The 25,423-nt window shown below is 38.5% G+C and overlaps 2 protein-coding genes across 5 annotated transcripts; one reads left to right on the top strand and one right to left on the bottom strand.

The window, feature by feature from the left end:
• Positions 1-331: 331 nt before the first annotated feature.
• Positions 332-7,248, bottom strand: LOC149042388 (uncharacterized). Of its 2 annotated transcripts, none has more exons than XM_089212898.1 (7): positions 5,803-7,248; positions 5,059-5,148; positions 4,218-4,337; positions 3,612-3,722; positions 3,059-3,178; positions 1,689-2,477; positions 332-1,218 (listed from the first exon to the last, which is right to left on the bottom strand). In XM_089212898.1, exons 2-7 carry the CDS (start codon positions 5,132-5,134, stop codon positions 632-634), a joined length of 1,803 nt encoding a protein of 600 aa, XP_089069024.1. In that variant the 5' UTR covers positions 5,135-5,148; positions 5,803-7,248; the 3' UTR covers positions 332-631. The 2 variants fall into 2 exon arrangements, with proteins under 2 accessions (XP_089069024.1, XP_089069023.1); XM_089212897.1 differs by having other exon boundaries at positions 5,059-5,189; positions 5,803-7,245.
• Positions 5,474-22,310, top strand: LOC113682627 (uncharacterized). Of its 3 annotated transcripts, none has more exons than XM_089212952.1 (10): positions 5,474-5,755; positions 9,964-10,114; positions 13,105-15,407; positions 16,992-17,108; positions 17,664-17,744; positions 18,599-19,045; positions 19,149-19,319; positions 20,372-20,503; positions 21,250-21,381; positions 21,860-22,310. In XM_089212952.1, exons 4-10 carry the CDS (start codon positions 17,021-17,023, stop codon positions 21,982-21,984), a joined length of 1,176 nt encoding a protein of 391 aa, XP_089069078.1. In that variant the 5' UTR covers positions 5,474-5,755; positions 9,964-10,114; positions 13,105-15,407; positions 16,992-17,020; the 3' UTR covers positions 21,985-22,310. The 3 variants fall into 3 exon arrangements, with proteins under 3 accessions (XP_089069078.1, XP_089069077.1, XP_089069076.1); XM_089212951.1 differs by lacking the exon at positions 5,474-5,755 and adding an exon at positions 9,297-9,705; XM_089212950.1 differs by lacking the exon at positions 5,474-5,755 and having other exon boundaries at positions 9,297-10,114.
• Positions 22,311-25,423: the final 3,113 nt, after the last annotated feature.

The following is a 25,423-nucleotide window of genomic DNA, read 5'->3' as shown; positions in this document are numbered from 1 at the left end:
GTTCTCAGCAGTTTCCGTACAAGCGCAGGAATGACCCTCGCAGCTGAACTACAATTTAAGCCATTGCAGAAAATTCAGGCTTCGACGACCTAAACACTTTTCAGGCTGAATTTTGAATGCGGTTGGGAGATCTAGGAAGGGTTAGTGTCCTGGAAAAGTTGTGTTTTTTATCAATATACTGCATGCTTTTGTAAATCTTTCCCTTCAAATCTCGCCCACTCCTTCTTAGTGGAATTTCTAGAAGACACCTTTTCGAGCAAGGAAAAACCATTGGCTTTTGGAACAACCGGTTATTTCAACATGCAACATCGATTCTTAAACGTTTGAACTATTCCGTTTTCAAGTTTTATTCATGGTCTTCCTTCAACACACCTACAAATACGGACTAAAATTTCTAAAAAACCTAAAAATGCTCCATTAGTCAAATAAGTTTTCATAGGACTGTAATATGTTTGTCATCTCCAGCCGGCTGGACAAAATTGTAAACATGAATCGAATGTTTTCTAACAAGAAACTTTGACTATCCTTTATTTCGGCTTCATCGGTTCCCTGGCTTAGTTTCTACCCTGTGTTGTAAGTCAGCCTCACTTCAGTCTTGTTGATACCGTTTTTGGTTTCCCATTGTGGCTCATTAGATGCTCTCCTTTACTTGAGCTCTATCTTCATATTCCCTTGTCTTCTTGTGGTTTTTGTTCTTTGCTTCACCTCCAAGATTAACGTTCAACTCTTTCTGGAAATCATCTTTCTTTTTTTTTTCGTTCTTGTTAGCCATTTTATCCACATTCCCTCTCTCCTCTGTAGCAGTCCATTTGGTAGAATCATCTTTTTTATTATCTTCCATTTTGGCCATTTTATCAAGTTTCTCTATCTCTTCTACAGCCGTTTCCTTGACAGAATCACTTTTCTTCTTATCTTCCATTTCGACCATTTTATCCACTTTCAATTTATCGTTAGCAGCAGTCCCTTTGGCAGAATCATGCTTCTTATTCCCTTTCTTTTTGACCATTTTATCCTCTTTGCCCGCCTCCTCTTCAGGAGCCTTTTTGGCAGAAACATTTTTCTTATTCTCTTTCTTTTTGGCCATTTTTCCCATTTGGCTTGTCTCCTCCGCAGGAGTTACTTTGGCAGACTTTGACTTCTCAGGTCCCTTCTCTCGTTCTGTTGGTCCTCGAACTGTTCCGGGCTGAGGCTGTTGTGATAATGGTTGATAGGTCTGACCTGTAGTAGAACATTGAATTACAGGCTTGAAACTGGCCTCTGGATCCCTAGTTTAGTAATGCCGAGGTTCAACCATAGCTCAACAGACCCGCTGCACACAGTATTTCCTCTTTATTGTTAGCGAATACCTCGCATATCCATCATATCTTATATTAGATATCTCAATGTAGTTCCTGATGAAGTCCTATTTTAGTCCTTGTAATTAACCTTAGAGTTATCCAAAGTAATTAAAATAGGTTGCGCAAAAGTGTGAGAATATTTATCCTTTGACTCGTTTTTGACGCTTCGTTTGGGGCCATCACAGCCAGATATAAATAGTTTTCCATTTGTAATCACTAGAGATCACATTTTCTTTTTTACCTCCATATAAGGCCTGTGAAATAATAAAATTTAACCTTTGTTATATTCAAAACTATTTTACAATCCTATATAGTTTGCTGAGTCATATGGTATTTACGATAAAGATTTACCCGTGTTAACTTGTGCCTGATTAGGGTACTGAGATACACCTGGTAGAGTGTAAGGTTGCTGAGCTTGTTGTTGCACAGCAAGGGCCTGCGGTTGAATAGCTGGATTCACTTGGGGGGCTGCCTGTTGCACTTGTTGCACTTGAGGATAATTTTGGGCAGTCTGTGCTGCAGGGTTCACTTGAGGAAGTGTTTGTTGAACTTGAGGTTGCACTTGTCCAGGTTGCACTTCTTGGTTTATCGGAGGAGGTATTTGAGTCTCTGTTTGTATTTGATTGGTTCGTATACCTGGGTTTATCTGCTGAGCGGCGGCGGCAGGTGTTTGTGGCTGCATGGTACCAGGCTGCACCACGGAGCCCACCTGACCAGCTTGAAGAGCAGAATTTAATTGTGGCTGAATGACCAGGCCAGGGTGCTGGGCTTGCGACTGCGTTTGAGCAGCTGTCGGGAGCTGTTGAATAGTTGGTAGTGCGGGATAATTAGCAACTGGTTGCTGAGGTTGCACTGCCCCGCCTGTTTGCTGTAGCTGCGTTTGAGCAGCTGTCGGGAGCTGTTGAACAGTTGGTAGTGCGGGATAATTAGCAACTGGTTGCTGAGGTTGCACTGCCCCGCCTGACTGCACCTGGGGTTGCATGACTTGTGCTGATACTTGTTGGTTAGTATTAGCTCCTTGTGGTTGACTTTGAATATAGCTTTTACATGTATGTGGACAAATTCTTCTCCATTCCCAGTCAGTTCGACAAAGATCTTGTTTAGGGTTGCACTCACTGGTTGTGTCCATCACAGTATTACCTAAGGAAGACAAAATTAGATGAGAAAAATAGTTCTTCATGGGCTTAGGACAAGTGCCCTATAAGGATTTTTTTTATTCGCGGTTGGGTGCTCTTCAAGATCGGTACTATAATCGATACCTTCTTTAAAAATCTCATGTGCAGATGGTGTAAGAAAAATGATAACGTTAGAGTACGGTTGATTGAAGAATGATACCAAGAATTAGTATTAACACACAGGTGAATGGTACTTTTCACGCACTTTTTTTGGCTGGTTCGTTTGTAATTATCACTATTCACCTCCGAGCAGCCAAAGATACGAAATCTCGCGTCAACAATTTACTTTCCGACCAATTTTTGGTAAACTGACAGAATTGAACCAATTTCTTTTGCTTATGTGTGGTAGATACTAAAACAATTAATCATCTCGTCCTCGGTAAATAATTGTTATGAGCGAACATCAGCATTAGACACCTTTTGGCCGCCTCTATAAAACTAAGCCTTGAGAAAGCATCCTAAAATTCCAAAAGTTGACACTTCGGGAAAATGACAGGAAAGGTCCTAGAAACCAAAAAGGTCAGCAAAATGACTTTTGACCCATACCTGGAGTGCACATGGCACATGACAGCATACATTTCTCTGTCATGTACGCATGTTGTAAAAGGCAGCCATTGCGACTCGCTAAACTTGCACAATCTTGCTCCTTGTCAGCGCAGATGTACTCTGTAAATGGCAAAACAAACAAACAAACAAGCTGGTTGAACGATGACTCACTTTTATTTTGTGTGTTTTCTCAGAGGAGAAGAGAACCTCACTAACATGGTCTACTTTTCAAAACCAACTGTTCTCAGTACGAGCGAATTTAAGCAGAAATTAACATCGACAATAAACAATGAAAGCACGCACGTGCATCACGCTCTTTGGGTCCACTATCGACGTCGTCACTGCACGATAAGTCGTGAAATTTTTTCACTGAAACAACATCAATTTAATGAAGTTGTAAAACATGGGGAGGAGGAAATACCTACTAAAAAGTTTTATAGTTCATCCTGGTGGAAATATCATGGGGCGTTTCAACTGCCTGAAGCTAGTACAGGTAGAAGCCGTACCCCGCCGTCGAGATTCTATATCCCTTACAAAGTAAAAGGTAACTTGCCTTTGCATGTATGTGGACAGACTGTAGTCCATTCGTTTAGTATACAAAGTTCCTCCTGGCGCTTATCCAGCTCTACAGCACATTTACTTGATAAATCGAACACGGGATCACCTAAGAAGTAATATGAAAAGATTAATCACGGATCAGCTAGGAAGGAGAATCATCACTAAAGATTCACAGTCAGCACAATGGTACTGGGTGGTACAGGGTTACGGGGTCTGGGTTGTGCCTCGTTTATGTTGGTGTTCGCAAGTACTAATATGTTCATTTTCTCTGTGGAAAAGAGGACCTGTGCGAACGCAATTTCACATAGAGTGCATTTTGATCGAGAATCGCAAAATTATAAATCGAAGAAATCTCGATGGCCAAGTAGAGCAAAGATTAACACCTCAAGGGACCGATGTAAGCACATGCAATCTACCTAAAGCTCAGGAAAACGCTTTAACCAATTCGCGAAAGGAATCACTTTGGCCTCTTATTGGTCACGAATGAGTGGTACAGGTGTTCATAACCAATCTCAGAATAAAGCTTCGGAAAGTCAAAACAATCGAGGATTGATATTTACAGTCAGTTCAATAAAGAAACTTTGAAACGAGGCTCACCCACCTGGATGACACATCTGGCAGGTTAGCTTGCAATTTTGGCTCATGAACTGAGATCGCGTTAGGCAGTAAAATTTGAAATTCTTGCAACGTTCTGGCTCAGTATCAAAGCAAAGTTCCACATCTAATGAAAAAGGTTAAAGAGCACAATTAAAATTATTCTTATGTGCTCTCAGACACCTTTCGCAATCCACAAAGATACTTAATTGAAGTCGGTTCTATTTTGGGGCGGGAACTAAAAAATGGCATAAAACGTAATCAAGTATTAGTTTATTGTACCAAACATATATTTCAACGACAACTGGTCTATTGAGACACTTATAAACCCGAGTCCTATTAAACCTTCTTTCTTTAACCTTTACAACAACTCTTAACATTGAGAGACAAATAATGCAGAAGACGACCTTATTCATCTTGGTTGCTGCACCGGCCTGAACTATCTGCTAGAATTGGCACAACAACTGAACGACTGCTTAGGGAATCTTATTCACCAGTTTGGGATTATCGTAAATTCTTTCAAAATGATTTCACGTGTGCGTCTGTTCAGTTATAGATTACAGATGGCATTAAAACGTGGTAAACAAAAAAGTAGCACACAAAGCGCAGTTGAGTATGTTACAGATGTTCTTACCGTGTTATGACGTCTTTTGTGATCTATTACCAAACAGACCCACAGCAACTTAGAATCAATTTGTTTTTTGCAATAAGGAAGAAAATTTTTTCATTGTTGATGTCATATATGCGTCTGTCTTCCAACAGATCGTTTAAATTGTGATAATAGTGTTTTCTTTCAGAATGATTTCACCATGTGAGGATTACGTATCTTATTCAAGTTTAGTACTTACAGCCGTTTGTTCTTCGCGAGTTTGGCTTTTTATTCACGGTCGTGGACACTGACTTGCAAACGAACAGCAGAGGCATGTACAGAATAACAACTGAAAGAACGCATGCGAACTTCAGAAGTAAAAGCATTGCCCTGTTAAAATTGTTAGAAGTATAATTTACCGATTTGCTTAACTCACTACTACGAGAAGTACAAGGAGTATCTCATGCGATCAGGATGATCTGGTGACCGCAAATTTCTCATTCTAGCGACACAGTAGTTCTATCAGTCTAACATCATTCCAGGCGGACTAGAAGCCCTGCATCCGAAGATCTCATGTGTCATAAATCCCGACGATAAATTCACTTTCAACGTAATCGTCTGTTGTAAACACCAACCAATCAAGAGCTAATTTATTAGACAAAAACTCAAAGAAGCGGTTATGCTTCGATAACGCCGTTATAATATTTAATATTGAGTGCTTACTCAAGCGATAATTTGATGTTGAAGTTAACTGTTCCCCAAATCTACAAACTTTAAGCTTGCAGTTTAACTTTTGACCTTTAATAAGTAGATCATCATAAAACCACTTTATAATTATGCGTCGCTGCTATCTCACGACACGATGGAGCGATTCAGGTGAGCGCAGACCGATGAGAGAATTTCATCCAGAACTCTAAGCCTTCAAGTAGGCTTCTTCCGTTCCATTCCAGGTTTTGGTTAGTTAAATTTTGTTTTAGTTTATCTAAAAGCATCAATTTCTTACCTTGATTGAATTAAGAAGACATCTGTTTCAACTGGCGTTCTTGAAGACAAAGGCTGTTAGACTAATCATTGAAGTAGCTTTTTATCCTTTGTTAACGGCTTTTCAACAGATGTAAGCACATTTCTTGCAGGTCAACTAGTTAAACTGTTCTCACCTTATATTGTTTATAGGTTAATTGAATCGTTTCGGACATCCTACTCAAGTTTTCATAACAATTGACGCCTCAAGGAAATTTTGCTTAATTTTTTATTGCTTGCGACCTAAACCACCGGTTTTTTAGCCCTCGGTAACGTGAACTGTAACCTGTTGAAACAAGTCGTAGAAATACAGGAAATTATGGTTAAATCAAAGGTTATTCCTATGCGAAGCTAGCAACAAAAAAAGAATGCGGCAAAGTTGGTCGCATTTTCTTTTATTTCCACATCCGTATTCTAGGTTTGAGTTTGCAACTACTGACGAATTGAGTTTTTTCAGCTGTCGGCAGAGTAAATTATAACCTGTTGAGACAAGTCGTAGAAACACTGGGATTAGTGGCTCCATTGCAGGTCATCCCCCCTGCAGAAATTGCCAAGTTAGGCTCTATCCACTTTCCATCCCTCCTTATGAAAGTCTTGAATTTACAACTATTAACTGGTTGCAGTTCTTGTGATGAAGATTTGGCCGATGATTATGACTATAGCTGGGAGGGAAGATTGATACTTGCCTAAGTTTTTAATGAGCTTGTCATTAATTGGCAAAAATATTTAATCGTAGTGAAAGTGTTAACTGGTTCATTGGCTAATCGATATCGTTGAAATTACTTGCATTTCATGGGCCCATTTCTGTGGTCTTGGGCACTAGAGACAATTTTCTTCAGAGTTACCCTAAATTATAGCTAAAACCAAAAATTATAATTTTATTACAGCTAAATTAGCTATATTATAATTCACTTTCCCATGAATAATTCTTCCTGAGGACTGGAAGCTAAAACATACTTTCAAAAGTTTCATCCAGCCAAGAGTTCTTTCGCCCGAGTGAAGGGATTTTGAGATTAATAAAAGTTACATTAACGTCTGTAACTTTAAACAAGTTCAGTTCCTAATTTCTCTGTAGATTCATATCAAATTGCAGGGTCTACATGTAAATTGCAATTCTGTCCAAATTGCTATGCATGTCTTGCCTAAGAACACAACACAATGACCCCGGCCAGGGCTCGAAACCGGACCACACGATCTGGAGTCGAGTGCACTAATCATGAGGCCACCGCGCCTCCACCCATGCATTTTTGTGCCACAGGCGTATTTTTCCGATTAACAAATTTTTCACTTTAGAAGCTGCTTTGAAGGAGGTCCTCGTAAATTGACGGTATAATTTTCAAATCTCGTTTTAGCCTTTATTTCACTCCTTAAGTTAAAAATCAAAGCTGTAAATTACAATTCATATTTGGATAAAAAAAAGAAACACCTTCACTGATTGAAAATTATTATAACATAAGCTGCTCGGCACCTGGTCACAAGCCTTTGATATAAAAATATATATTAGCCTGTGATATGTAATGTGTATCAAAGACTTTCATATATATATATATATATATATATATATATGATTTTCGCATTTTCTCTGACTGATGTTTGTTCATCACTTGACGGGTTTATTACGAGCCAACTTAATGACCAGCTCCCGGTTGGCTGGTTGACTCAGTTGGTAGAGCGCTGCACCGTTACTGCAGAGGTCATGAGTTTAAATCCTATACAGGCCTGAAACTTTATCAGGCCTTACATTCACTAATGTTTAAGTAATGTGCATTACTGCGAAGATCGCTTTCATATTCATTTCTTGATACGTAGTTCACATATATGATTTTCATATATTTAAATTCACTTGAAGACAAAATCATTTATACTAGAAGACGAAAGGTTTGATTTTCCAGCTTCTTTTTATTTAAACGCTCTTTGCAAGAATATGAGTTCATGCCTCTTATTCTTCCGAGGCAGCCACTTCCAAAGTGTCAGTTGTGGCCCACAATAATCTTTGCACCGATTGACAGCCGACCCGGGGGAAGAAAATTTGACAGTCGCGAGAATATTGTCGTCGGATGTGGTCGCGACCTATGATAAACACGCAACAATTGACAATTTGACATTAACCGACGAACAATACACGACCAACCGACTACCGACAATGGTAGATAATCGATCTAAAAAAGTCTTCCGAAGATATTTCACAGAAATCGATCGATCCCAACAAGATAAGTCTTAAAGAAAACCCGAATGGTTTGAAACGTTTGCCGTTATAGCCTCACGAACTTTTTTTTCATTTTCTTTCATGTCTCAAACGCCCGAGCACGACCGCTAGGGGTGGTGGGTGCGCCCATCTTCGCACTCCTTTTGTCCTAAAATGTAATGGTAGTGCTCAAAATTGACCTAATCTAAACTTAGTTTAAGGTCTGCAGCTTCCTCTAAAGATATTCCTCTGTTTATTTTCCAGTGTCAGGATTTAACAGTCAACCTCGGTTTGGTTTATTCTCGATTAAGGTGTGCCTTTGGGATTTCGCGGTTTTGTGAAGTTTTAGTTCAACACATGCATGGGATGAAATGGAATGAAACAAAAAGTAAACACTAAACTGTATGCAAGACAGTTACATGAAGCAAAACTTCAACGAACGAAAGACTCTTCTAACCCAGGATTAATCGTGGACGAAGTGTGAATAAAGTCCGATCATCGCTTCAACAAGTTAATTACTAAATCTAAAAAAACTTTGTCATGCTGCCCAAAAAACACCTGCTTCTAATTTTTTTGAATCGTTATCATTTCAAAATACAAATGCACGATTTTGCGGTCTGCTGATCAAACATGCCGATTCAAAATGGTAGAGACTGTACTCAGGTTTTGGGAATTACCTCACGACTGAAGAGATGGAAAACAGCGAGACTTCTGACATCTGCATAACGCAAATTCACCTGTTTTTCTTTTTGGTTTCGCAAACTGAATGTAATATTTGACGTGCAACAAGAAATTCATGAAATTAGACATTTTATATTACATACTGTAATCCACAATGTTACCCAAATGTTTGCATAACTTAAATCTTAAGACAATACCTGAATCTATGAGATTTTAAGGAAAATATTTTATCTTCCACTATAACCAAACACGATGTTATTTCATTTCACATGTTTTATGAATAATAATTGTGCTCTGAGCCTCAAAGGATTTCGTAAAACGTACAGAAGTCAGCACGATGGCTTCGGCGTCAGCTAAAAGGTATTGCATCTATGGACACTTGAGATCAAATCATCCGTTTTAAAAAGTGTCAGTTCTATAATGCGGCTTCTTTCATATGGAAATTACCCGGTGGAGAACATCTGTATTTAAAAAGTGAATAAGCAGAGTCATTGGTGGACGGTGAATTTTAAGTCGGCGAATTATAATTTTTGGTTTAAATTGTTTACAACCTAAATTGAAACTTTTACCTTGAAACAATGCGCCTCAATGAATTTTTGGTTGAATTTCTTTATTATTATTTAAGACAAAAACGCTTGAATTCATTCTCTCCTTGCTGCCAACGACCGTAATGAATTAACTGCCAATCTCTCTAATATTTCCAATGCAGTTTGTTTTTGTCTCCTCTGACGGTTCAAATGCAAATTAGTTGGAGGTGGATAGTCACCTACAAGGAGATTAATATGCACCCTCAGACAAGCCTAATTGACATGAATTCAGAATTTTGACCACAAATAGATCAGGCATATTTCTCCTCAGTGGACAGCACGTTGAAAATCGACCTCTACGAAAGGGGGTTTTTTGTGTCTTACACGAATTTTTATCTAATCTGGTATAGCGATTGATGAGTTAACTACTTGAATACCCGCCGAAAAGAAATTTATATTCACAATTGGAAAGCTATAAAGACGGAAATTCTGCGTAAGACCTGTTACGTAAATTGGGAAGGTTTCGGTTCAAAAGAGGGAGAAAACACAAGATGGATGTTTCAAGTCGCCGATTCTGAATCCACACGCGATTCATTGCGAATTTCTCTAGTGTATGATTGTAAAAAAAATAATTAATTTCGCATTGTAGCTGACATAGCTGGAAGCTTTTGTTTCGTCAGACCAAGCGCTTTCTACGAATTCAGAAGAGCAACCTATCTGACGGAACGCCGATTTTGTTTCAAACCGCCAGGATTACCACCAAAATAAATGTAAAAAGGCATAACAAAGAGGAAACCTTCGGATGGTAGGAATTTCATTTGTAAACAAGGAAACCTACGGCAGCTGAAAGGATTCGGGGGAAAAGCGAGAAAAGACAAGACAGATTTCTAAGGATTTTAAAGGTAGTGAAATGTTTTTTTGTATATTTATTTCCTAGAACACAAGTAAAGAGCATTATATATCTGAAACACCTTTTTTTCAAATGAAGGAGGTAGCGATCTCGCGTATTTTTTCATTTTGACTGCATTTCATGTTTAAATAATTCGTTCATGTTAATAGTTAGACAGTGCAGTGTAATTAAAAAAAAAGAATGTATATTTCTTAAACAAAACAAACGATAAATTCTAAATCAGGGAGATTTTGGCGAACGTTTTAGCCATGTTGTCTTCCGCTTTTTGTGCCTTTAAATCTGAGTGTATGTTCATTTTTCTTTAATTCTTTGTCTTCTGAAATCATCGCTCGATTCGAATATTTACCTCTCTATGTCAACATGGCTCCATGCAAAGAACAACTGAACCGAATACGTCATCAGCACAGTCATCGGTTAACATAAAGTTATAGTGTTGACGAAGGCGTTAATTTCGCTTTCCTCTCTGTAGGAAGACTTTGCAGTTTGGTGTGCATCCTACAAAATTCAGCGAAATGATTCAAGTTCGTCGATTGCTAACCCTTTTTAATTGTCTTCGTCGTTAGTTACTCTGGTTTCTTCTTAACTTATCACAGTGACTGTCTTTCAAAAATTGTTTTTTCCTGTTGAACTTTCAAGTCGGCAAAGGTCTTGCATCTCGTAAGAAATACTGAAAAACGAGCTTTTAGCGTAAACAGTTTGCCGTTTTCCTGCTTTAGATCTGGAAGCTATTATTATTAATATAATGAAAGGAAACATTTTGTATTTGATTTTGAGCGCTTCCCTCTTAGAGCATGGAAATCGATTTCTCAATCATTTTAAAAAGAGAAAGAAATCTTGAGATATATTAATTATACTGAGCTTTAAAAGTATTGACCTCCTTCGCACTTTTAACGCGTCAAATGATGAAAATAAATTAGGATTGACTTCAATTCAGCACAGCCGGCTAAGTGGTTTAGAAATTCAAGTGTAATGGCAAACCTGAGGATACAAGATGTACGTCTAAACACAATATGAAACATTTTCCTGCGTCTTTGTGTTTGATAGAAGACCTCGAACGCGCAAAAGCAACCACAATTTAACGCGGGGGCAGCCCAGTTTCCCCCCGCATAGTATACAGAAAAATTTTTTGAAAGCAATGTTCCTGTGAAAGAACCTTTTCTTTGAAATAGGTTGGAAATAATCGCAAGTATAGTTGCAGCGATGTAATGAATCACGATGACTTGTTTTGATAGCGATGTACAGGATGAGTTTGTTCCATCGCTCGTTACGACGACAAAGACGAGGAAAGTGTCGACTGAAGTGATATTTCTCGGGCACAAGTCTTATAAATATTTGTGTGAAGGTCATTGTCTTTGTGAAAGAGTTTTGTTTCCAAAATAAGAAGCACTTTAAAGTTGATTGACGGGCGAAAAAATTTATAGGATTGCCATAGCATGTTTAGTGAGCTAAACACAAGAAGATGTTCCGTTGCAAAGCCCAGTGTTTTTACCGTCAGGCGAAAACATCGCAATGGAATCTCGCTAAGTTGAAGCCTTTCGACCTCAAATGGCGCAAAGTTCGGAATGACCAACTTTAAACTTACCAGCAAAACATTGTGATGTTTATCAATCATATGCAGATTCCTCGCCGCCTATCCACACTGACCGCCATTGTGTATAGAAATCGATTTCTTCGGAGATTAAATTGCTCTGAAATGATTTAAATCAGTAAAAAAGACTTCAAACGCGACCATTTTATTTTAATGGTACAATAGTCCCTTTCCTTGCATTTAGGATTGGCCTAAAGCACCACACTACCTGAAAGCTTGAGTGATGTGTTCGGCGCGCAACACGGCGATAAATTCAGGTTAACTCTAAATAAGACTCTACGCGCGAAATGTCAATTTTGAGCACCAAGCATATGGCTGAGATATGATAAATATATTTACGGACTTTGATAAAACGTTTTTTAAGTGTCCACGAAACAGCTAATTTTTCATGCCTTGATTTGAGTGTGTTAACAATTTTACTTTACATTTTCCATTTCGGTAAATTCTGTTTTCAAAGGCCATTTTGTATTCTTAAAGGCCGTCTAGAGCGGAACTCGCATTAGCAATAGACCGCGTGCCTTTTTGTTCCATATCGACGTACATCCACAACACGCAGAATGTGAGTTATTTTTTACCGGAACATTTTCATTTACATGTAAGTAAGTTAAACTTGTGCTCGCGTCAAATGCACACGTGTTCAAATGGTGAAGTGAAACTATTGTCACGTTAATAAGTAGTATACTTTTGCAATTGTTTGGTTAATTTGGTCCATCCTAGGAATATCATTATCTAGACTGTGCACAGCTTCCGAGAACTGACTGAGTAAGGAACGTGGAGGCTAAACTAAAACCATTTATGACTTGGTCGCCAGCGTTTTCCCGCGCTTCAGGCAATTTGGTTATTTTTGCTTTGACTTATCACTGGCGCTTAAAGTTCAAGTATTTTCCCTGCTTTCTTTGGATTGGCTGTTGTGATTACTTTGGTTTATCGAAACTCAATCAAAAAGCGCTCAAACACAACACTACTCTCTCATCCAATCAGAGGCAAAACTAAAAAAAACCAATCATGATTTGGTCGCCCACGTTTCCCCGCGCTTCAGGCAGTTAGATTGTTCTTACTTTGAGTTCTCGTTGGGCCTTAAAGTTATTTCCCTCCTTTAATTGGATTGGCTGTTGTCATTACTTTGTTTTATAGACCCTAAATCAAAAAGCGCTCACGACAAAATTAACTGAAGGAAAATCTTGAAAAAAAATTTTGACGAAGTTTACTGCAGACTCTATATATACATATTCATCTGCCAGACTGACATTGGGTGTCGTAAAAACATTTAGGTCAAAGTAATCACACCAGCAAATCCGAACGATGGAAAATATCACAAATGGCCAGTGAAAAAAACAGAGGTGAACCAGTCAGTAAAAAAAAATACTCTCTTTTAATTGTTTTTTCCTTTGTAGAAAGAACTTCGAAAAGACTTTGGATTAAGACAATGTCTTCTCCTTCGAAACAAAACTACTGCACGTTGCCTGCTAAGAAATCAGCTCTTAAAGAAACTGTAGACCTCCTTCGCAGGCAAGCGAAGATGCAAAGAATGAAAGTTTCCAGAACAGCTGAAGAAATAATGAACTATTGCCTTGAAAATGCACAGGACGATTGTCTTCTCCAAGGGATTCCCGCGGGCGGAAACCCGTACAAGGAAGGGAAAAATTGTCCAGTAATGTAGACTCTTGCTCACTCAAATAAAAAATTGAAGATTCATGGTATGGAGCAATTTTCAATTGAGCGTTTAGTGACTAGACCACGATTGCAGTTGTTCATTTGTTTGCTTTACACTCTGGTTGTTTTAGAAAACTATTACGTTTCTCCATGATCAATTGGATACACGTGCATACTCAGTCACTGTGATGTCTTAAGACTTTTTAATGCTCTCCGTTAGTTTGCTCTTTTTACTTTAAGTTTTCACTAGTTCTCTAAGTATTTACTTGCGAGTATTTCTTAAATACTTTGGTCCTGGTTTTACCACATTCAGTAAATAGAAAATTGCTCCATCTCATGTTAACAATTTACAAATGGGTCGATTTGTTTATCATTACTTTTGTTTCTTACCAAAAGGAAAAAAAGACTTATGCCACGTCAAGAGTGAGAAAATCTCTAACGAGGAGGTCAAATTATATAGGCTTCATCACATAAATAAAGATATTCTATATGGAAAATTTTTTCAGCGAAAGCCACACGAATTTTTTGGCAACATAGAAACAAAACCTTTCCAATCCAAAGCCTTTATCACAATTACAAAACAAAAGACATGTTGTAACAGGACCATACAATCCAATCACATTAACCATTATCAGTACGGTTATTACAAGTTTTCCATCAAGTAACCTGGGAGCGTATGAATTCAAAAGAATGGATTAAATCACTGAATGAATCTTAATAATAATAATAATCAATAATAATTAATTAATAATAATTAATAATTAATAATTAATAATAATCTTAATAAAAGGCGAAGCTGTAACCACTGATATTCTCTGGAGTTCATCCCAGCTTCACTCAAAGCAGGTCTCCTTCCTCCTGCCCCTCCCCTCCCCTCCCCCCCCTCCCCCCCCGCCAAAAAATAGAGCTCAGAGATCCGCAGTGCGGGGAGATTGCTTCGCTCATGCACGCACACGATGCGAAGGCCAGAGCCGAGGTGTTCGAAGCCCGATAAACATCAATTCCGGGATACTTGCAAACAAAACCTGTACCCTAACTTGTAAGTAAATTGAATAGTGCGTAGCGTGATTTATTTATATTATTAATAGATAACAACAAGAGTGTGTCTTGTCGTTATGCTTTTAATGATTAGTAAATTTCGACCAGGCACTCTCGATTTCTGTTCGTAAATGTTCGTTTTGACTTTGCCCTCATCAACTATCGCTAGAGAAATCTCGAGTTCAAAAATCTAATCATAGAAAATTGGATTATGGAAAATATAAATATCAAAGTTATTTTCTAGCCAATGTATCTCAATTATTCGTGATCCCTCAGCTGTAATAAAAATGTAACAACGATAAAATAACTAAAGAATATGATGTTTGTTCGGGATTCTAAAGAAGCACTGCTGTAAACTCCCCACCCTCCCTACCCCTAGCATGAAAATTTTACCAAAGTAATTACAAAATTCTGTGAACTTTTACATTTTCTGTGCTAATGACTCGAAAAGGAACTCAAAACTTCCTAGTTTTGGCTCAGAGCTACGTTTTCTTTTGTGTCGGATCGCTTGTTTGCAATACACGTAAGTTAAGTTGTTATGGGTTTATGTTACCGCTGGTGCATAACAGCGGTTATGCATTAGCGTGCGAATAATGTACACTGATATGGACAACAACACTCAGCTACTTGTCTTTTCATACAAAGTATAGAAATAGATCAATAAAAGGTGTAATTTAGATTTAAAGAAATTTGGTTCATGGCTGCCAGACATAAAAAAAACATTGAAGGGCATAAATTTTCCTTTCGAGAGAGGTGGATCTTTAGACGCTAGCCTATGCACTATTAATTGCTTTGACCAGGTGACATATTCTAAATTAAGCAGGTAGTAGCAGATGCTACACAGATAACTTGTTAAGTACGATGTTTCCCTAGAGGCGAGGCCTTTTCAGTTCTCATAATGTTCTTTATAATCTTCCGGAGATAATCCGAGTATCTGTGGTCAAGAGTGATAGCAGACGGTACGAGCTGGGAAATTGTGAGAGGTGTGTTTAGACCTTACGGCCAGGTAAGTGATATTGGCCCGTACGGGAATGTAATGATACAAAGCCTTTCCATATGTAATTACGCCTGTCCACACACATGTATATAGCAAATCGACTCGAGAGATTGTTTCAAAACGTTGTCGTTTCGAGAAAAAAAAATAGTGAAATTGGCGTATTTTTAGGAATATAACTTCGACTTTTTTTGGCTTTTTTTTTTTGTATGTAAGGAGTTCAGACTTGATAAATTGAAGAAAACAAGAGATTTAATTGGTTTGAAACGTTTGGTTAATTTTGAACATCATCAGTAGCACAATCAAGAGTATTCAAATCATAAGTTAACATTTTTCTACGGGATACCACTTGAGTAAAGTTGTGAATAAAGTGAGGACGCGGCAATTTAACCGAATATTAACATAGATTTAACAAAGTCATTTGACTGAAAAACAAAGGGAAAATGGAACAAAAAAAAAAAGGGGGCCAAAGGAAAAAAATAAAATATTTTTTCCCAAAGATATCAAAGGAATTCTAAACCCCCACGAATCTTTTTACCTGCTTGGTCATTGAATTGCTCGAATCATAGAGTGACAAGGTACCACCCTCTCCGAACAGTTTTCAAATGGCCCCTCCATTTTTTTTTGATTTAGTGAATAATATAAAAATTTTGCAGGATTAAACTGTTGTTGATTGTCCTTGATTTGCCAAAATATGTATCCCCAGGAAAAACATTCCGCGAAAAAAAGAAGTAAAAGATGAAATAATTTACTTTCAATGAAATTGACAATAAATTACTTTGTTCTGGTGTCAGTTATTCGAGACCGTTAGATGTCACTAACCTTCTGAGAGCGTTTAATCTTTTATCTCCTAAGGCAGAGAATCTCATTAGCTGATTTATATTTTCGTGTTTTTTGTTATTCTCAGCTCTTTCTTGGTTTAAAACATTCCAAAAGGGCAGACTTTCTTTTCTTCCTTTAGATTTCGATTTTAAGATAAAGAGAAATACAGATCCAATTTTTTTTACAAAATTTTAAAGTAAGAAAAATGATGTTTCCATAACATGACGAAGCGTATTTCCTCGAATAATCGCCCAACCTCTGATAAGCGCCCTCCCCCGAACAAGTGCCTACCCCCCTAAGCCGTAATGTCAAAAAAGCGCCCCCTCCCCCCCCTTCTCTCACTCTCTTAGACAGCAAGTTTCCATTTCTTTATCTTCAACTTTTTAGGCTTTAACTAGAACGGAGTCAGTACGGGAAAAACGTCTCTTTTCTGTTCCAGTTTATCCATGCCCATGTGATCGCAGAGTTCTTTTATGCGCGTCATCTCTTTTTGTTAATTTTTGTCCTACACTACTACACTAAGTCGATAAGTCCCTCTTCGATAAACGCACTTCTTCCAATTAATATAAATACCCCTCCTTTTAGCCGAATCTTTAAATAAGTACCTGTCCACCCATTCCAGGAAATACGGTATTCCCTTTCCCACATATTTCCTTCAATATATATTTATCTATTTCTTTAGCAAAATATCATAAGTTCAATTTAAAGATGCTTAAATATCCTTCAGATAGATTGTTCTGCATACTGATCGAGGAAATAAACTTTTGCTCACAGAAATATTGCTCTCACTCTTCTGTATCCACATGAAGACACTCAACATATTCTTCCTTTTCAATCCTGTGTTGCTGTTATGGGGATTTTTCTTCAGTGTTGTCGAAACGAGGGCGAAAGGTGAGATCCTAAAATTTAAAATTATTGTAATAACTTTCCCTTCTTGTAACGATCAGTCGTTAGACAAATTATCCCGAGGTCATATTCGCAAATACATTTGACAGCAGTAGGATTCACAAAGATAGTGCGAGTGGTAGCACTGAGTCTCATATTTTTCTATCTTCTTGTCAAAACATTCCATCAGTGAGGTAGCTTGGCACTATCAACTAAGTTGATTGACGTAAGTTGGCCACTGTTAAAAGTTTCAAAGCGGATGTTCCGAGCGTTAGCCCTTCGTCTTTCGCCCTGGCGAAGGGCCAACGCTCGAAACGTCCGCTTTGAAACTCTTTACGGTGGCCAATTTACGTTATCAACTCAGTTAATAATACCAAATTACCCTGATATACTTTCCTACCGACGTAGCACCACAGTTTCTTTAGAAACTTGCCCCATTTATTTAGTGCTCCATGTATGGTTCGCCACTTTTCAAGCAGTTACGACAATTGTTGGACACTTTTTCAAGTTCCTGCATTCTGAATCATATAATTATGTCTTTGAAATCCGTACATGATGTAGTGCATCGTTCAAGTGAACACCGAATGTCTCGTCACGATACTTCCGGCTCAGTTCTTTATCAAGAAGGTCGGACAAGCGTAGGTAAGATCAGATTAATTAAATATTAAATATCACATAACATCATCATATCATTATCATATTATTTGACTCAGTCTTGTGAAAGGTGTAAGAAGTTTTTAATTGAATGCCGAAGATGTTCAAGGGTTGTTTTAGTCTCGCTTCATTGGCTTTTACGATTGTCCTCAATTACTTGCGCCAAACTTTCAGCTAATCAAATGGAAACCAGCAGGTAACTCCTGCGCTTAAGGTAGCTGCACTGCGCTTAAGGTAGCTTCACTGCGCTTAAGGTAGCTGCACTGCGCTTAAGGTAGTTTACTCTGAGTTCTGATCAGCTCAGTGTGACATTTAGGCATGTTCTGATTAGTTCTTTGAAAGCGCTCGATCATTTTAAAGTCTGGTTTGTAATTTTGGAAGGGATGCGGAGTAAGTCTACAGTTTTAACCCAAAGTTGGTTTATCCAGAAAGGAGGGGCTACCCGCTTCCAAGTTACAATTGAGGGTAAACGTTAGAAACCAGTTATTGGTGCGCTAGACTTCGCATCAAAATGTTCGGGTTTGAACGCTAGTCAGGGTTGTCGGGCTGTTCTTGAGCAAAACAATTTACTCATCCTTTTTGAGTCAAGATTGGGAAGGTGCAAAACTCGGGAAAACTTGAGAAAGTGCTGAAGAGCTCAACATTTTATCCGGGGAGAAGAAATTAAAGATTTCTAGTAACACTACGTCAGTCAAAGTGGGATAGACTTTGGCATTGTGAACCATTTTCCTCGTTTGTGAGACTTTCTTTATTCTTTGCAAACGAGACATTGGAAAGTATTCAGCTGCTTCAAAAGATAACAAATCTGTACCAAATAACACTATTTTTCTCGCTTTTTCCAGTCTACACATTATCAGGAAACGACCACAACGCCCCTTGCGTTTTTCCATTTTACTACGACGGTAAGAACTACACATCATGCACCTACAAGGACTGCAAACATAACCTGCCTTGGTGCGCAACAACCAACAACTACGACAGAGATAAGAAGTGGGGTCACTGTCAGACAGACAAGGACGTAACCGATTGCATTGACCTTCACAATCGTTGCGGAACTTGGGCGATGGATGGCGAATGTGTAGTCAATGCCCCTTACATGTGTAAAAAGTGCCCACGATCTTGCGGCTTGTGCACCCATGGAGGAAATGGGCGAGGAAAACCTTGTAAATTTCCGTTTTTCCTTAAAAACAGACTCGTGTATAACTGTCTACGCTTTAATAAAAAAACATGGTGTGCGACAACAACTGACTACAACAAGGACAAGAGATGGGGCTACTGTTTTCCTAAATGTAAGCTTTGAAAAATAAGACGCATTTTATCGAGAAATGAATTGCAATTATCTTTAACTTTACCCATACCCTAAATGATAGATATATAAAATTAATTTTTTAGTATATCGTGATATAAGAGAAGTGAACGAGAAATTTTTTCATTGGGGAGAGTGTGACGATCTAAATGATGATTGTCGACAATGGGCAAAGCAAGGATTATGTCAAAAGGATCCTGAAGAAATGAAAGAAACGTGTCCATGGAGTTGCCACAAGTGTGCGCCTATGAAGTTAGGTAAGTACGAGGCTGTAGGGGTTTCTCAGGGGCTCTCCTTCCTTTGGTTTTGCTTAATTTCGCTTCATGATTGGTCCGCAAAAACTCACACCACCTTCTCAACCAATCAGATTCAAAACCAAAACCAATCGTGATTTTATCACTTACATTGTTCCGCGCCTCATGCAACTTAAACTTTAAATATTCATTGGCTAACGATGATGTCGGCCTTCGCTCCGATTGACTGCTGTGACTATATTGCTTTCGGTTTTTCGAAACTTAACTAAAACAACTCTATATGGGAATCGGCATTGGGACCAGATTGAGTTTATATAATCTGCTGTCCCACTGAAAATGAAATTCAATTTGATTTACACTTTTGTGTCTTGGTGCGTCAACTTATCAATTTAATCATGAGTCTGAAGAAAGCCTTGAAAAATTGTGCCTTTAATCTGAACTTGCAAGGGCATCCCCTATCAACTTATTAACAGTATCCGAAAATCGAAAAAAACTTCCGCAGGTAAATAGAGGATTTATCAATCCAGTGGCGAAAGTTATCCGGGATCATTTTTTGCTTTACTTTGATTCCAATTGGTCCTGAAAACTCGCATCATCCTGTCAACCAGTGAGAGTCAAAACGAGTGTAAATCGTGGCTTGGTAACCCGTGTTTCCCGTGGTTTTGGTAGTTTACCTGTCTCTACAATGGGTTTTCATTGATAAACTACATGAAATTATAATCTCCTGCTCTATCACAATGGCTAACGGGAAAGGCAGGTGACCCAGCTGCGATTGGTTTTTAGTTTTGCATCTGACTGGTAGCGAGGACTGCGCATGTTCTCTGGACGAAAACGGAGGCGTTTAAGAGCAAGCCTAATGCGATTGTGGAATACTTTTTAGGCCTTTTCTTAATACTAACAGCTCTACAGAGACCTAATTTTTTGGGCTCAGCGCTATTCCAGACGCCAGCCTTGGGTCATTTCTCGAAGCCAAACCTAGTGGTAACATTTATCGTATATTTATTAATTTAATGAAACTCAGGCTCATGAAATGCCTATACCTCATTCCATCCCAGTAACCCTGAAAGGATGCCAAGATTACAGCTCAGCGTGTGCAGAATGGGCCAGAAGAGGAGATTGTGAAGATAACACGGTGTTCATGTTTGCCTTCTGTCGTTGGTCTTGTAAACAATGCGCCAAATCAACAAGTAAGCATCATTTTTAAAATAGGAGCCGGTCATTATTTATCGCTAGAAGGGGGGGAGGGGAGGGGGGATGGGGTCTGAGGATTTTGACTGTGTCACAATGAAATTTACCTGATCTGATTCTCCCCTCCCCCAAGGCCTTTTAGTAATCTAATGACCCCCCTCCAGTTTGCAGTCATATTTCTATACTCCCGGGCGCGTCCCCTTTTATACTCTGCTAGCGACGATGGTTCCCCCTTCGTGAAAGGACTGAAAGAGGACTGAAAGATAGAAAAAACTGAAATGTGATGGACCGAACGATCCTTTTTGAAGGGAGGATTTCTTTTTCTCTTCTTTTTTTTTTACTTTTGTCATCTAGATATTTTTCGTGTAACATCGCTATAAGCCTTCAAAGTTACAACTGTTAGTTGGAAAAAGTCTCAAGGTCCCAAGGTAGAGGTTACACAGAAAGGAAAGATAGCAGAATTTAAGTGAGATTAATTACTTTTAACAAATAGTCAGCTGGTGACCCTGATGGCCTGTTCTATCAAAGAAAAGATACACGCGGCGCACTCAGTGTGTCACTGATAAAATACAAAATATCGTTAATAGTGACGTCATCTATGCGTCTGTTAGTCATAAGTAGGAACCAGTCCACATAGATGTATGATTCAGCTTTTCATAGGACTGTTAGTTGAATAGTCGAACCTGCGTTAGAGTGACGCAACTTCGGTTTCTCTTACTAAATAATGTATGAATACTATTTTTAGTTGAGAAGACAGCACGTGATAGAATGCCAAGAGGATGCAGATCGTGGGTGCGGAATGGTGATTGTTACCTTCACCAAGAGTTTATGTTGCAAAACTGTAGGGAGTCTTGTATGGCAGGGGGATATAAAAACGGTAAGTAAACCAAGAGCAAATTCACGTTATAGTCCAGTAAGTAACTTGCGCTTCCCCGAAAAAAGTGCGCGGCTCCTCACGACAATCACTGTTTACTTGTTAGAGAAGAGTGCAGAGTGACGTCAAACCGAAACCACACAGAAATAAAAAATATTTGAAGCAAGAAGACGCAAATGAAAAAGTTAAGATTAGTTTCAGTTTTTAATATGATTGGTTGAGAAAATTTCGCGAGTTATCCTAACCAATCATAGAGCAAAATCAAGGGAAGGATAACCACCAAAGCAATTCCAGGTTACTTTTGACACTCGTTTGAAAATTTCTACTTCAAAAAAGAAATATAATCGTTTGTCTGACGATGCCGTCACTTCGAATGTAGATCGCGACGTTTCGACTGCATACTGCTGGTCTTCTTCAGGCGAAAATTTCTATATTTTGTTTCAGATCATTGATTCAGTTATGTGTTTATGATCATTTTCAGGACGCATGTGCTTAGATGAGGTGGCAGATTGCCATAACTTAGCTAGAGAAGGACTTTGCAAAAGCCGAAGTGCTATGGGTATTATGAGACAATACTGCAAATACAGCTGCGGATGGTGTTCTTAAAATGTACAGAAATTATGTCAAAAGCTGCTCTAAGAGGCCAAAAAGTAATTTAAAACAGTGCGTGTGGTTAAAAGCCAATCCCTTTTGCTTGTCTACAATACTTCTTAGGTATCAGTCTCTTTACTGCGGGAGACCTGGGAACCGGAGAGCTGGCTTACAGTAACTTAGGTCGTGTTCTATCGATATTAGCCGTTTTATGGTCTTTCGGTTGGTTCCCTCATTTTGGTTTTCAATTTTCCAACAGGGAAAAACCGTTTTAAGTGGATTTGGTTGATCAACTCTTTCAATCGGTCAAACCAGGTTGAAATAAAATGGGTAGCAACCGTTGTCGTCTCATGCTTATATAATGGTGACCGCAGGCTTTATTTGGCGGCTTCCGCGCTCGCTATGAACGTGAGGGGAAAAAAAAGAAAAAAAAAGTTTTGTTATCGTGAAAACAAGTAACGAGTAAAACTGAAAGAAATTCGGAATTAAAGGAAATTCAAAAGTGTGCAAATTAGCGAAGAAGGAGTAGGAATCGTGCCACAAGAAGAAGAATGATTGGAATTTTTTGTTTGATAATAATTTTTACCACAAGCTATTTTCAACCGAAAACGTAGATGGTCAAGGGATTTATATTTAGAGATAACAACCACTTCAACCTTTATCGGTTGCGGTTGAAACGGTTCATCCTAATTAGAACACGGCCTTAGATTGTAGTTTTTTCTCCACTTCTATGAGATGCAATTGGCCGCATAAAGTCTCAAGCAGTGTATTCATTCTTATCGGCTTCGTCCAGGAGTAAACGCTGCATCTAAGAGGCCGCCGTCGCCTAAAGGTGAGGCGCCTTTTCGGTTAATGTAACCGTCTCTTCATTACCGCTGAGCCCAATATATATGGAATTTTCGCATAACTTATTTCCGCTTTTAAGGCCGATAATTTCATCTTTGACAACGGTGTACTGCCCCGTTATTAAAAGAGTTAGGTTACTTTTTTTTTCTCTCTAAAGATAGAAAGTGACATTTATGCTGTGTGTTTGTTTAGAATAAGCTGTTGACATCATTTGAGAACTCGAAATCATTTAAACAGCGCTTGCATTTGAATACCCAAGCAATATTTTTTATCTGATAATGGGTAGAAATAGTAAAAAGAGTTAATATTTTACTGTATGTGAACACAAATATTTTAGGCAACGGATTCAACGCGTCCCAAACGCATAAAATTGTTTATGAAGAAATATGCTATTAGCAGCCTTAGAAGGCGAGTAAAGAAGCAGTTATGGCCTTGTATGCTATTCGATTCTATCAAGAACTCGAGTATTTGTGCCTTTGATCCATATTTTTTTTAATTAGTGAAGGTCAAAGCGATGCTTAAGTCTTGTTTATGAATCATAAATTGACCAATGCAAGAAGTGTTCGCAGATACTCTGACTCCTTGACGTGATTCCCTCCTATCAGTAAAATACATTTCCCTTATCTGGTTTCCTTTGACCCCTGAGAGTATCTAGCATCTAATTTCTCCCTAAAGAAGCTCTTGATTGTTAAATAAATTCTCCGGGCGAGCACCTTGGGAAATGTACATAGAACAGTGTGGAGAATATGCATACTGATGCTAGGATGTAAAAGGTTGATAAAGGATCTTCTTATATCACTGCACGTTTAATAACTTGAATCAATCAGTGAACTGATCACCGAGTCTAATTGTGATCTTGTCAAAGAAAGTGTTATTCATCTCGTCACGAGCGTAGAACAAATAAAATTATTAAAGTCCTCATTGAGAAATCGAACTTCAGACCTTTGTTCGACGTATACCGCGCTCCGATGCTCTACCTTGAGCTACAGAGAGCAGTAAGAGAGCTAAGCTGTTACTCGGTCGATATTGATCAAAGTTGTGAACACTTGCACATGAAATCGGGGAAAAGAGCACTTGAGAAAAAAGGGTTAGAATTATTTTCCATTCGTCGCGTGTGTGCTTTGATTTGTCGACTATTGGAAAAATATTTATCTTGCTCAACAGAGAGAATTTTTTGCACAGTGCGTTGAATATTTCTTCCTGACATATTTTGCATCTGGACAAAGAAGACGTGGCAGTACAAATATGCAAGTGATGGCAAACTGTCAGAGACACTTAAAGCCATTGTTGGATGAAATTGCGATGATATAAGATCATGCCATTCAAGGGGATTAGCATATCAATACCCGTTGTCGCCTCGTGCCCTAGAAACCGTGAAAAGCTCCAACAGAATGACACACTTATTCAAAAGCATGCAATTTACCCTTTTTTTTTTTTTTTTTTTTAACAGAACGTAGGTCTAATGTCTATAAAAACCAAGGTCTCGTTTAAGGTGAAACGACAAAATAAGTGTTCGTGAAAGCTTTGTCATAATCATCAAGCCGTCTAAATGTCATTGAATTGTCTCGTTCTCAAACATCCCGCTGCGATTGATCATGGTTTATCACTTCCTCTTTGACTTTTTCATCGAATATCCTTGCGCTTTCCCAGCCTCCAGGGACTCAAATCGAACTTTAAGAACTGATTGATGAAGCGGCGTCGAATCAGAACTTTTGCGAAAATTATTAATTTTTCTTTGAGTAATTCGCCTGATGCCGTTATTAGCCTGGTTGTGTTCAATTTGGGCAGTCGCCGGAAGTAGAGAAGAAAAAAAGCCGAGCTATTAAAATAATCGTTTCGAATAGGCGCCGAAGAGATTATTTTACATCACATTACCCCAAAATGAAAGAAGATCTTAAATTGGAAAAGACTCGTGCTTCTATAAGCATGCAATGTTTTTTTAAGAGACTTGGGGTTTTCACCTGTGGGTGGCAAATGATTCGTAGATTGATTTCGTTCTATTTTCAGCTCAGAGAGAAAACCTTTTTAAACTGGGAGTCACACCAAAGTCGAAACTTGCTAATTTTGGAGTTATGTTACCAAACAAATGAATTGTTTTGAGTTCGAAATTGCGACGAGTCGTCAATTGGTCTGACCATGGTAATATAAACACATTCCTTTAACGATCTGATACTGGTTCACTGACATTTGCAAAGCACTGAGTCGGCCACTCCCATAAAGGGCAAATTACGTACAGCGTTCTGGAAATGATAAAGGGGATTTAAACCTATTGAAATTTAAGAAGTCGATGACAAAATTCCTCTTTTTGCGACAACTTTCCTCGATATCTAATCATAAGGAACTCTTTTCTTTACTGTTGAGAGACGACGTCAATATTTGAGTGCAAAAATTTCCAACCCCTTCGTCCTTGTTGTTCTTCGGATCAAGTTTGAATGAACCAAGCGGCAGGAATAAATCAAAAGAGAGATTATGACCTCTTTGACCTGGGGTATTCTATATACCATTTATAAGAATTACTGACAGAAATGAAAAAGATGCCTAGCTTGTTTGATACATCAGAATAACATCATGCTTTGTTACATTTCTAGACTCCCAGACTGTAGAGGTA

The sequence above is a fragment of the Pocillopora damicornis genome, chromosome 7 (genome assembly GCF_964200805.1).
Source record: "Pocillopora damicornis chromosome 7, jaPocDami1.2, whole genome shotgun sequence".
Taxonomy (NCBI): Eukaryota; Metazoa; Cnidaria; class Anthozoa; order Scleractinia; family Pocilloporidae; genus Pocillopora; species Pocillopora damicornis.
Note: the sequence above shows the minus strand (reverse complement) of the source record. Positions and strands in the feature narration are given on the sequence as shown.

Bases quoted from the DNA above. Each gene is read 5' to 3' on its own strand.
- LOC149042388 (XM_089212897.1), bottom strand. From the start codon at position 5,185: ATGCTTTTACTTCTGAAGTTCGCATGCGTTCTTTCAGTTGTTATTCTG. The intron at 3,179-3,611 runs GCAAGTTACCTT...TGCCATTTACAG, and splicing joins CTGTCCACATACATGCAAAG to AGTACATCTGCGCTGACAAG. The intron at 2,478-3,058 runs GTATGGGTCAAA...TGTCTTCCTTAG, and splicing joins ATGTGCCATGTGCACTCCAG to GTAATACTGTGATGGACACA.
- LOC113682627 (XM_089212952.1), top strand. From the start codon at position 17,021: ATGAAGACACTCAACATATTCTTCCTTTTCAATCCTGTGTTGCTGTTA. The intron at 19,046-19,148 runs GTAAGCTTTGAA...TTAATTTTTTAG, and splicing joins GGGCTACTGTTTTCCTAAAT to TATATCGTGATATAAGAGAA. The intron at 20,504-21,249 runs GTAAGCATCATT...TACTATTTTTAG, and splicing joins ACAATGCGCCAAATCAACAA to TTGAGAAGACAGCACGTGAT.